We start from the raw sequence: 13,468 nt of genomic DNA on the forward strand, positions 1-13,468 counted from the left end.
ACCAGCCCTGCGGGAAAGCAGGCAGAAGTCTGGTGAAAGACAGTGGCAAAGCTGTCGTAGGCTATGTCTGCTGAGGAGTGTGGAGAAGTCCAGGATCTTTCCCTTGAAGCACCAGCTGTCGTTGCCTTGCAGACTTCCCTGCATTCCTCTGCAGCTGCCTTTGGTCTTCTTAATTTGCTGTCCTGGCTATGGCCCTCCTCCCTAGCCTCATGATTATCCTGTGAGGGTCCCGGGCCTTTACATCACCTTCCTTCTTGGTACCCCCAACTGGCTGTCTTAACTTTTCCAACAAGGAACTTTACCCTGACCCAAGAATTTTGTTTCTCCTGTAGTCATGAGATATCCCCTACTTTCATGCACCCCTGTACTTAGGTTACTGCCCATCACTGGGGTCATGTCAGCACCCCCTGGGCACTCTGCATAAATGGAGAGACGAGTGCCTCCACTCGTCTGTCTGTGTGGACTGAGAGATGTGCTGCCTGAGGGCTTCCCTTCCTTTGGACTTGTACATGCAGAGGATTTCCTTTCCACTCTCTAGAAGGCATGATCCTCCATTCCTCAAAGACTTCACCCAGTGACATTACATTTTTCCTTTATGAAATCTCATTGACTCCCTGTTGCATGGACTTTGCATGTGGAATCCCTGTGGAATCAGCATTCCTGAGGGCCAGGATTCCCTCACACATTCTCAAGGGATACTTGAAAGATCTGCACTGCTCTGACACTTTCCAGAAGCTGGTTGTTTCCACGCTAGCCCTACCCCAGGGCCACCTTGCCTCACCTGCCTTGGTGAGAACAGAAGGTGCCTTTAGCCTCCTGTGGGTTTGTGGACACCCTCCACATGCTGGTCCCATACTCTATGAGATGATTCTGGCAGCGCCCTACCTTCTATGGTTCCTGAGGGTGAGAAGGGATTCATGTTTTTTTTTTCCCCCTGGATCCACCGGGATTGAGATGAAGATGCAAGCAGAGAAGGAAAAGTAGAATGTAGTGGACTTACCGGATGTTCTGGCCTTGTGGAATTAAGGCTTTCCACTTCAGTTTTCCTCCAACTCTAGCCGGACTCCTGTCTTGTAGAGGATACTGGCAGGCTAAGCAAAGGAAGGAGTTGCCCCTTTCCCCCTCAGTCCCAGCTGGACTTGAGCCCCATTCAAGCCTGCTTCCATTAGGAACCTCTCCTGGCCTAGGTTAGCGGCCCACCTAAACTTATTCCTCTCAAGGAGGAATTGGTGTATTCATTCTCAGTCAGCAAAGGGAGCCAAGCCCCTTTCCGGTGGGAGTGATATGACTGAGACGAACCATACTTGCCCCACAAGCCCACATATACCTGTATGGGTTAAGTACCAAACTGCTATCTGCTCTTCTCACCCAGAGTGCCTTTTTCCCCCCCTCACTGAGGAGATGCATGCTGGAGATGCCTACCAGCCTTTGGAGATTCCTAGCAGAGTTTCTTCCTGTTCTGGCCTGTCCATGTCATGGAGGCAAAATCAGACTTGGATCTTACCCATTTCTCCTAGCCTCCAGGCTTCCCTCTCCCGCTTGTCCCCACAGTTACCACCTCCATTCCACAGAAGCTAAGAATTCCTAGGGAGAAATGGAGAGGCTCTTCTAAGGAAGTCTTTCATTCTTTTTCTGGAGGGAGCCCACAGGACCTGCACAAATGGGAAGAGCCCTTTGGGCTTCTCTGCTATTGGCCTATGACTTCTTCTCTAGTTGCAGAGGCCTCCATCCTCATTCACAGCACTCATGACTCGTGAGAGACACGTCTCCCCTTGAATACTGAGGTGAGGGCTGTTGTAGGTAGTAGGTGAAGGGCTGTGGCAAAGGTGTGTGGACAGAAGAGGGCCTACTGACTGCAGTTAAAGCTCTAGGCATGGAAATCCATCTGTGGCCCTCAGTCTAGATCAGGCTCCTTTGTTTCATCATGTGATATGGTGTAATATGTATTGGGCCTTCATAGCATTTAGCTCAATCTGAATCCCTCATTGTTCTCTTGAGTGCACTGAGGATGTGGACTAATCTGTTTCTGCTCACATGATGCATTCCTAGCATCTGGTGGAGGGCTTGGAGTCTGAAAGATTCTAACTTTGGTGGTCATCCTCATGGGCCTTTTATATTATTATAAAGAGGGCATATTAAAAAGAGGGCATTCCAGAAAGAGGGTCCAGCATAGGGAAGAGGTATATAAGTGATCTGAAAGCTGAAGCTTGGTAGTGTGGCTTTAAGCGGGAAGGTAGGAGTGCAAGCAAGGAGGGAGCTGCGGGCAGGAAGGAACTGAAGCTTAGGAATCTGGATTTTTTTTTGTCCTAAAGCCTAGGGCACTGTCTTGAATGCTGATCTCATCCCTCTCCTCATGTATCTATTCTGTTGTCAGAATAGATAAGTTGGAGAAATAATACTAGAAAAGGAAGTTCAGAAGCTGAACCAGGAGGGTCTCTAGGAGGATCATGAGAGTCATCCCTTGAAGGAAGGACTAAGGACTTACCAAAGACCTTATGAGTGAGGGGTTGTAATCTTTTTCAACCCTATCTCGCCTTCTTCACTCAAGTCTAGTATTGTGTACTGTATAAAGAAGCTAAACAATGATTGAGGCCTAGGGAATTAAGCTCAAAAAAGTTGGTGACAAGGAAACATGGGAGTATAATTACAGGTTCTATCTCATTCTTCCTATTGAGGTTGGGTGTGGTATTTAATCAATTCTAGGAACAGATATTATAAAGAAATAATTTGTGCATTCATGTATGATAAAAATTCAGTATCCACCTTAGGCAAAAATCTGAAGTCTAATAGTTCTCTAAAAAGTTGCCAAGGCATTCTGTTGGGTCTTCCCTGGGAGTTGGCCTATGGGATTTCCCAGGCCCTAGGCATTTCAGTTTCAGCAGATGTGCAGTCAAGAACTGTAGAAATAGGCATGGTCTAGGCAAGACTATATGAAATGCCTTTAGAAGGCAAGCTTCTGACCTTACTAATGGATTAGAAGTATTATGAGAACCAAAAGGTGATCAAAGTTACCTTTCTCAGCTTTCTACTAAGAAGAGAATTCACATGAACTAGGGTTGGGAGATTATGTTGGAATGGAAACTCAAGGCTGACTAGCTCACAAAATGAGATCCAAGGAAGAGATTCTTCCCTTCTCTTACCAGCCTGTTGAGAAACTGCAATCTTTGCTGTAGGGAGAGGAAGGGCACTGTATTCTGTGTGCCAAGGAAATGACAGACAAAAGAGGGGTTGTGTTCTTGGGGATCCTCTTCCAGGCTACCAGAATCCCCCTTTATCTGTCAGGTCCTGCTTTTGGTGCCAAGTGGAACTGTCAACATGACTTAATGTCTTGGATCCTAGTCCTCTGGAATTGAAGGCAAATGCTAGAAAGACCTTAGCATGAACCTCAGTAGGCAGGATGGTATGCTTTAAGGCTATTTCTAACTCAAATCCCTGAGGTGTTCATTTCCCCCTACTATGAAGGGGTGGGGAGAAGTGGAGACAAAAGTAGTAACTTAGAGGACCACTTTCTTCCTTCTTTGCAGGTCTTCTGTTGACAGGAGCACAAACATCTCCTCTTACACTTCTCACATGCAACAGGATTCTCATACTGTACCTGAGGATTTTGATTTGTGGACAGAGATTAACAGTAAGAGTTAAATTTATCACCTCTAGCTTTCTTGGTCTCCTCCTCTTCAGCCCTTTTGTTCCTAGAACCTTGCATCCTTTTCTTTCATCAACAATACCAGAACAAACTACTCACTTACCTGCTTTAATATTAGGTTTTACCTAATATTTCAATTTCAGGCAACAATTAAAACTGTACTTGTATCTTTTATTTTGAGGCCCTAGTCCCAGCTCTTTATGGGAAAGGGTAATACAGTTTAATTTTTGGCTATTTTCCGTTTTCCCCTGTCACATCTGCCACATAATTCATATAGGGCTCAAATGAAACTGGCTCAAGGCCATCTTTGTCAGATTTTTTAAAAATACAAGCCTCCTTTAAGTATTTTCTCCTTTTATGCCTAAAAATTACCTTTCTGCCTCCCTCTCCTGATTGGGAAAAGAAGTTGTCTCACTTTTTCATCTTCCCTTTTATTTGTTACCTTTTTTTTTTTAAACAAATTTACCTTTTTTTTTTTTTTTAATTTTAGTGTAGAACTGGGGTGTAGGCCAGAGGTGCGGGAGGAAAGAAGATTCACCACAGACAGAGTGGGGAGCATAACAGGTAGATCTACTGAAATACACTGGTGAGGGAAGCAGCGGGCAAGACAGGAGAGGTCTGCTTTGCCATATGTGGGTTAGTTCCCTGGCTGGGGATTGAACTCAGGTCAAAGCAATGATAGTGCTGGCTTGACCCCAGACCACCAGAGAGGTCCTCATCTTCCCTTTGACTTGATACTAACCTTGAGGATGCTAAGAACCAGAATTCAACCTGCTTTCTTTGTATAGAACTACTGCAGTTAAGTATGATTTGCTAGCCACTAGCCATAATTAAAATTGAATACTATTAAAAATCCCATCCCTAAGTTGCATATCTTTTTTTTTTTTTTTTAAGATTTATTTATCCTTACAAGAGCTGGGGTGCAGGCCACAAGTCCGGGGTGGGTGGTGAGAGTATTCACCAGAGACAGAGCGGGCACAGAACAGGCAGGTCTACTGAAATACACTGCTGAGGGGAGCAATAGGCAAGACAGTAGGTTTGCTGTGCCTTGTGAGTCAGCTCCCTGGCCAGGGATTGAATTGCAGTGGCTGCAGGTAGCTTCATGGTGCTGAGACTTAACCCCTTGCGCCACCAGGGGGGGCCCCTGCACTGGCCATATTTCAGTAGTTCAAAAGTCATATGTAACTAGTGTTATTGAACTGTGTTATAACTGTGTTATTGAAAAGTACAGATTTAGAGCACTTTCACTCTTGCATAAAATCCTTTTAGATTTGGTGTAGAGGGCTTTTATCCCTATTTCCTGTTTTTGTAATCTCATCAGCCAAAACATATTTGGAATAGCTTTACCATTACAGGGTAACTTTTTTTTTTTTTTTTTAAAGATTTTATTTATTTTTGCATAGAAGAGCTGGGGTGTAGGCCAGGGGTAAGTGTGTGTGGAATAGATGGATTTTCTGAAATACACTGAGAAAGGGGGCAGTGGGTGAGACTTTATTATTTAAAATTTCAAAATTAAGTATCATGACTAAAATTAAACAAAGCATAGTAATTTTGAAGGAAAAGTTTATTCAAATGATGTGATAATAATGTCATTTTTAAGCCTTAACTTTTCTTTCCGGGGTGGTGTAGAAGATGCAACAAAACACAAGCTGCTTTTACAACATTTGTACTGTTTTCTCCACATTGCAAAAAAAAGGGGAGAGGGGGAATGCTTTTAAGATGTAAGGAGAAAGTGGAAAAATGAATGTAATAAAGCCTTCTATCTGTTTAGACGTTTTACATCCAAATTTCTCTAGAGTATTTATCTGAACGTTTCCAGTCAAAACAGACTGTGAGTTATACAAACTTCTATTGAAGTTCTCCTAGTGCAGATTGAACATCTCCTAGTGAAGACTGAATAACGTGTGAAACACATTATTCCCCAAAGCTACAAGTAGGTTTTAACAAGGTCAAGAACACAGCATCCAAAATAGTTGCGGTTACTTCAACTTTTTTCTTACAATAACACTCATGAGTCTAGTTTTTGAAAGGTCAGCCAAGAAAATGAGACATTTCAAGCATGAATTTGCTATCGGTAGCTGGATTTTTGGCAAGTTTTGCTTAAAGCATTTAATAGCAAGCAGTGATGTTGGTGTTTTTTGCCCCTTGACATTTCAAGGTCAGTGTTTTATAAGTTTCAATGTGTTATATTCTGCTGAAAGTTTTAATTTTTGAAATTAAATTTTGTTGTTGTTTTTGCTGGTTTTGTTTTTTGTTGGTGTTCCAAAATCGTTGTTCTGTTTCTAAGTGCAGCTGAATACAGATCTTTGACAACTAAGGAACCTCAGTATGTAACACAAAACACTCTTGAAGGACATCCACATCTTCAAAAAACCGAGGTAAACTGGGATCAAGTATAAATGGCCTATGATAACGGTAAGGCTGAAGCTTTCCAGTAGATTATGGGCAGATCCATGGACGTTTATGTTTGGTGGTGCTTGCTGTGGTACATCTTGAATGCCAATTTTTGCCAAAAACCCGTATCTAAAAACATGGTATTGCTGTAGCACCAACAAATATACTCCTGTAATTTCAACACTCCTGCAATTTTTTTCCCCCAACTCAGTTCATAGTATACAGCTTCAAGTATATAGTCTTTAGTGGTCAAATTCTAGGCTTGTGAAAATAGCACATTCAGAGTTTTTAAAGCTTTTTTTTGAATTTAAGCAAAGCCCAGTTTTGTCAGTAGATTCATCTCAACTGATAGCAAAGAATGATGAGCTGATGTCTCTTAAAACCCGAAGTCTGAGATGCTCAGTCATCAATTCAAAGTTAATATTGCAGCAGATGAAGAAATTCTGGAATTCTCAATTCCCCCTCAAAGTTGTGGCAGCACTCGGAATGCAGGGTTTCACAAGTTTCTCCTTTGCAATTAAAAGGGCTATTTAATATTAATCATTCATGGTCTTTGAAGATTCCTGTTAACATTCCAATACTGTCCAATCTTAAAGCTCCAGAGAACTGTGCTTTGCAGAATACTCCACTCTTTTTAATGGTGTAAATTTAAGTGTTCAGTATGGTGTCACTGCCCAACACTTTCAGATAACACAACTGAAGAAGCTGACACCTATCTTCTGCACCATAACGTGAATATATACTTGGTAAGAGCCTCAATTTTTTTTTTTTTTTTTGCTGTCATCTTTTGCTACCTCAATGGAGAAAACAAAACCAAGTAGTACTGGTGATGGAAGCATCTGGTCCCTCTTGTAGAACGATGAATGATTTTATTGGCGGCAGGTGGGTGGCACGGCAATACAGGCATCTAGTTATGCCGGAGCCCAAATAAGTGAAATCTTTGTTCATTTTCTTTTTATACACCCGTCTGCCGCCTAAAACCTGACACCATTTAGTGGTGCCCTTGGTCAAATCTAAACGATCTTACTTTCATAATCCTCTGATTCTAGCTTGACGAGTCAAGACGAACTCTAACTCATGGGATGGACAAAATGAAGAATAAATAAGTAAGCTTTTCAGGGCTAACAAACCTCTTTGTATACAAAGTTAAACTTTAAAATAACATTGACCTCAAAACAATGTAATTGTCCTGGATATGACAGAAATAGCAGTTATAAATGGCATCACATCTACAACGAACATCTCCTGTGACTACCCAACCTGTCATACACCTCATTAATCTGAGGCCTTACTCTGAATGCTTCTTGTTCTATCTTTATATTCTCACCAGGCCAAGTAGTTCCTTTCAATTTTATTTATATTATAAAAAATTGAATATTCTTTTTAACATTACCACACTAAATATGATTTTATAAGCTATAACTCTCCTCATACCTTGCAATACTGACATAATTTGAGCAGAATTACTCCTTGAGTTCGAGTCCCCAAAACTATAAAGCTTCATCACCTCCAAAGTAAATAAAGTTATATTTAATAAGTAGCTAACAGGAGAGAATTCACTGTCACAAGAACTGTGATGGATAATATATAACATATTAAATAAGTCATTATACCAAAATTGTTCCCTATAATAACTATTGTAAGTCTTGTTCACTAAAATTCTAATTCATGTTACTATAATGTGTTTTCCCACTGAAAGGTATAAAGAATGAAAGAGAATGTCAATTAGTTTTACCTCTTCAATGTGGTTCCTACCTTTGGCAACACTATCTACCTAAGTTCTGATCTATCTTTGAAAATAAAAGATTTTTTTTCCCCAGAAAATTCTAGCAGATTCAGTGTACTAAAAATCACAAGCATAGGAAATAGTTTTTTCTATGGGAACACTTTATTACTACCTTGGTGAAATGGGTTTGGTGGTGGGGTTTGCCCTTAATGTCAGATTAATATCATGGAATTAGCAATGATTTGTAATTAAAATTTGTGTGAAATGTATGCTTAACAGTTACTATAATATGGGGGGAGTGATGATAATGCTTAATATATGATCCTACAGGACAGTGTTCTGTTTGTGTTTTTACTACAACTGAGATTAACCAATATATTTTTAACTTAAAGTTTCATAAAACAATACTTACCTTTATTATGCTCTGTGTAATGTGATATTTTCTGTTTCATTTTAAAATAATATTGGACGTGACCCATTAGAGACCTACCAAGCAGTCAAAACCCACAGTTTGAAAATCACTACTGTAGGAGAACCCAAGGAAGTACATTTATAAACTGTAAAGCACTACTAAGATGTAAGCAGCCGCTGCTTAATATCCAGGTTAAGATTTTATGTGCCGGAAGACAATCTTTCTTTCCTTGGGTACTGCTAGGAGTCACATTCCTTTTGTGTAAGGAAGACAATTGAGACAACTGTCTAACACTTAGATCAGGGCTAGGAAAGGAAGGCATTATCCAAATCAGAACCCAATGAAGGGAAGACAAATTAGAGGAAAATAAAATGAAAAATGCAAACATCTGTTTAGTGCTTTATGGTTTATAAAAAAACTTTCATATACATGACCTCTTTCAATCTTAGTAAGCCTAGGGGAAAAGTAAAGCTAAGGGGTTGAGACCTGCCTAAGATTGGATAGTAAGTTGCAGAGCCAGGTCACTTGATCCTAAATCCCTCTTCCACTATAAAATACCGGGAAAGGAAAATGATCAGGACATAAGGTTTATTCTGATCCATTCAAGATGTTTATGCCTTCTGCCTATCTCTACAGGCAAAATGGACCTTACTGAAGCTGTGGGGAAGCAATCCCAGACTCTGGGGGCGGTGTATAGATAGTTAATACAGGAGTCACACTTGCCATTTTGGTCTACCAATACCAGTCATCTGTTCTGATGCTGCTTGTGCTCCGAGAACCCAAATGTCTTAGAACACTGTGGCGTTCCATCCCTGTGTGTTAAAGGTGCTGGAATCTTGATCAGGTATAGCCTAGGACTTACATTAGAGGGGGATTAAGAATAAGGATCTGCCCCTTATACTTGGTACTTTATACGGGAACTAAAAACAGTGGTAGCCTCCCCTCACTTTCATGCCATGTCATATCTTTGCTTCTTCTGGGGAAGCCAATCCGCCTTAGCAATATCTTTGTCCATTTTTCTCCACAAAAACCAAGAGGTCCAACTAGCAGTTACCTGAGGAGGTAGGAAAAGAATACTGCCATTTCGCAGACCAGGCCCCGCCCCCTTCCTCTCCACTACCTCCTAACCCTCATATATCCTTCCTTTGCCTCTCACCTTGTATTCCTGCACAGCCTCTTCCATTGGCACCACGCTGTGCTGTTTGTGGCTCCGGGATTCTCGGCACACCACACAGATGGCCTCTTTGTCCACCTCACAGTAGAGTTTCAAGGCTTCCTGGTGTTTGAAGCAGATTCCCTGATCGTTCCCACGGCTCCCTCGATAAGGAATGGGGCACATCTGGCTAATTATTTGGACCATGTTGGCCAGCTGCAAATTGGGACGAAAGCTCCGACGTGTAAAGCTCTTTCGGCACTGCGGGCAAGTAAACTGCCGTGGAGGGGTCCGGGTACGAGGCAGGTGAGCGTCAGGATACAGCTCTTCGACGTCGTCTTCGTATTCTTCCGGGTAGACGTCAATTCTCAGTTCATGTCTGAAGCCTCCCAGGTAATAGTTCTGATCGTCCTCTTCTTCCTCTTGGTCCCACACATGGTCTATGTCCCAATTCCTCACGCCACCATCACCGACCCAGGATTCATCATCCTCTTGGTCCTGGAACAACTCTTCGTCAGTATCCCCCTGGTACAAAACCTCTCGAATGGAGTTGTCCCATCCACCGATGGCTCCCACGGCCTCGTCGTCCTCCTCCTCCTCCCATTCCTCCTCTTCGGCCCTGTCGTCATCTTCCTTGCCCCACAGCTGGGTCACACACCCTCGACAGAAGTTATGCCCGCAGCCGATAGACACGGGATCCTTGAAGTAGTCCAGGCAGATGGCACACACCGCTTCTTCCTGAAGGGTCTGCATGGGGCTGGGCATAGTGGCATGGCCTGCCATCTTAACGCGCTGCCGGCGGGTGTAGCTGCGTCAGCTCGGAGCTGAGGAGCCGGGGTCGTTCCCGCAAGCCTGTCTGCTGGCTATGCTGGTGACCCACAGCTGTCCTCAACTCTGTTCTCCCACCTCAGGCCCGTAGTGAAGCCGTGTTCCCCTATCCCAGCCTCTTAGTTCAAGGCGCGATGGCTGCAGTCTGGACTCAACATTCGCCCTCCGAGGGCAGCGCAGGCAGAACCAGGCAGCCCACACTACCTTTCGGGGCTCTAGGTGCTAATCTTTATCACACCAAGTCAAGCTGCTCGTCTCTCAGAATTAGTCAGACTCCGCCGAGCTCCCCTCAGAAGCCGGCACTACTCACCCCGCCCCGGGCGACAGAATGTGACGTAGCCGCAGACCCACGCCGCCCGGGTGAGCTGGGCTGCCGGAGGACCACATCTCGATGGTGCTCCAGGGACGCGCCAGCTGGGGGCCCCTGCGGCCCAGCCGGCTTCCCCAAAGAGGGAACACTGGGGAGAATGAGCGGAGGCGGAGAGAAAATCTCCCGAGAGGTGCGAACGACGCTCTAGCTAACCAGACACAGACCGCCCAGCGGCCGGTGCTGAGAGCGGGTACCGGGAAACCGGCCCGGAGGCGGTAGGCGTCCGAGCTCCGATTTTGCGCGGGCCCTTCTAGCCACAGGCCTTTGTGGTATGGAGGACTCAGGCGTCGCCGGGGCTGCGCTCGGGGGCGTGCTCTGTGGAAAATAGGCGGGATCAAGCTCGTGGCGGCGCTGAGTGACTAGAGGTCTGAGTATTTCGTGTGGGAACTTGTGTACAACTTTTTCTCCTCAAACCGATTCATTTTTCTTACTCATTCTCTCCCCCGCCCTTCCACCTTCTCCCCAGAACCTCGGCCTCCTATCCCTGATCTTATTTACTCGCCAGTAATTTTATGTCAGCCTCCTCACACACAGCATGCCCTAGACCGACTTCTGGACATCTTTTCTTTTCCCTCAAGCCATAATCCTTTCATTCAGTATCATTTACTATCCACTCACCTATCTGTGAACACGTGCACGCATCAACCCAGCTGTCTAACAACTCATTTATTTTTAATGCAGTTATCCTTCCATCTTTTAGATGCATACATAGGTAACTCATCTATCCATTTATCCATCCGCTTTCATCTATCCACATATAAGAACAACGGCAACAAAAGTGTAAGTCAACCTTCATCCAAGGTTTTTCAATTTTTGACCCTTGGTAAGTACTTGGCACACATTGATGAAATACAGACTTGCACATATGTAACAGAAACAAAATTTCTAGAAATTGGTCTTTTCCTATGATGTCAATGAACACTCTTATATTCTGTTTTACTTTAGTAAAATGCTGTTCGTTTGACCTCTCTGTTCATTGCACCCCTCTCTAATAGGTGTAAAGATACCACCTGTCCTAATGGAATCTTCGGGGTACCTTGGAACTGATAGGGGGCTAGGGAAGAAGGGAAGGGCACCATGCCTAGTATAGGAATCTGCACATATACACCTAGCAGAGGCTTTAAACTGATAATCCTAACCCAATGATGCCTGAATGTGTGCTGGACATTGACACCATCAGATGTACCAGGGTCAAGATAACTAAGAAGCTGATAAGTTCTGGGGGCTGAACATGATGAATACCAGGAATATTAACTGTGACGGGCTGTTCCAATGGGCTTTTTTTTTTTTTTTAAAGATTTATTTTTATTTATTTATACAAGCACTGCGTACAGTCAGAAGCACGGGAGGGCAAGAGAATTCACCAGAACCAAAGAGGAGGGCAGAGCAGGCAGACTGACGAAGGCGGCAGGAGAGGTCTGCGCGCCATGTGGGACCCTCGCCCGGTGGCTGGGGATCGAACCGGCCCCGCAGAGGCTGCAGTCAGCCTTGCAACCCAGCGCTCAACTGCTGCGCCACCAGGGAGGCCCGGGCTCTTTTTTTTTTTTTTTTTTTTTAAAGATTTATTTATTTATTTATGCATACAAGAGCTGGGATACAAGGTAGAGATGCAGAGGGTGAGAGGATTCACTAGAGACACAGTGGGGAACAGAACAAGCAGATTGACCGAAGTACACTGCTGAGGGGAGCAGCGGGCGAGTCAGGAGAGGTCTGCTGCCATGTGGGTTGCTCCCTGGCTGAACAGGGATCAAACTCGTGCTGCAGTGGCTATGGATTGCTTCATAGTGTGGTGCTAAACCCCTTGCGCCACCAGAGAGGCCCTCCAGTGGGCTCTTTGGTTATGACTGTCTTTGTGTAACTCATTATAAAAAAGACCAGCTTGACATGAGATGGGAGAATAGTCCTTCTGTTCTCACAGGTCAATGATCATGAGACAGTGGTCCCTCCAGAAACTCATGCATGAGGGAACCAATGCCAGAAAGAATTTAGCCTGACTCCTTGAAGGGAATTAAGAAGAGGCAGGGAGGGGAGCAGCTTCATAGGTTGTTCTGGCATGTGCAGATGACTCATACTCCATCTGTGTGTGTATGGAGGGATGCTCAGCATTCTCCCTGCAGGATTGTGAGATAACACATGTTGTCTATCATGGTGTCTCATCACCAGTGTGGTGGCCAAATTGTTTGGAGATCGCTGTCTATGCTTTAGTCCATCTCCTCAAATAGGACTTGGGGCAACTCATTTTACCAGCTTGCAATTTCTTTTACCGAGGCTGTCTCATAATAGCTCCTCTATCATAATGCTGAACATACAACAAATATTCCCTACATATCTGCTGGATAAATAAATGAACAGCCCCCACAAATTTCAGCCATCAAGTCCTACTGATTTTTATTTTCTCAAATCTAGCCTTCTGTACCCTTGTTCCTTCCACTCTAGAGCTGACTCACATGGCTTCCAACTGAACAAGTGTGTCAAATTATCAGGGGTTGTGGTTTGGCTGGCAACTCTCAGCCACTGACACTAGGCTTGTCTGCGGCAGAGCTGAGTAGCCCCTTCTCTCGCCTGGTTTTGGGAATTAAGAGATCCTCCACCTTCAGGGAGGAGGGTGGGTGGTGAAGCTGGGTCTCCCTGAAACCGGGCAGTGGCTCCCCTCCGGGATTGCAGGGGGTCGTGAGGGACTCAGCCTGGGCATGGGTCTGTCTCACTGCCCCACCTCCGCCTTGGGTTCCAAGTCATCTCCGTCACGCTTGGGAGTTCCTGGTGCTTCCTCTCCCCAGCTCGCCCATTCCACAGTCAACAGGAGCTTGCTCATAAGAGTATTTTTTCCTGGCTGAGGGAAAAAGAACACAGAACTTGAGACAGGTGGCTGGTGGTCAGAGGTGGAGCTCTGGGGCCTCCCCTCCCCTCTACCCTTCCCTTCTGTGCCCTTTCCCAGGTCAAGC

At 44.5% G+C, this 13,468-nt stretch overlaps 1 protein-coding gene across 1 annotated transcript; it reads right to left on the bottom strand.

The window, feature by feature from the left end:
• Positions 1 to 6,720: 6,720 nt before the first annotated feature.
• TRIM52 (tripartite motif containing 52) lies at positions 6,721 to 10,111 on the bottom strand (the record flags this gene model as incomplete). Its single annotated transcript, XM_084243336.1, has 2 exons — positions 6,721 to 6,756; positions 9,332 to 10,111. The coding sequence occupies 2 exons, from the start codon at positions 10,109 to 10,111 to the stop codon at positions 6,721 to 6,723; spliced, it is 816 nt and encodes a 271-aa protein (XP_084099462.1).
• Between the last annotated feature and the right edge of the window lie 3,357 nt (positions 10,112 to 13,468).

Source organism: Talpa europaea (genome assembly GCF_964194135.1).
Source record: "Talpa europaea genome assembly, chromosome: 9".
NCBI classification, from domain to species: Eukaryota; Metazoa; Chordata; class Mammalia; order Eulipotyphla; family Talpidae; genus Talpa; species Talpa europaea.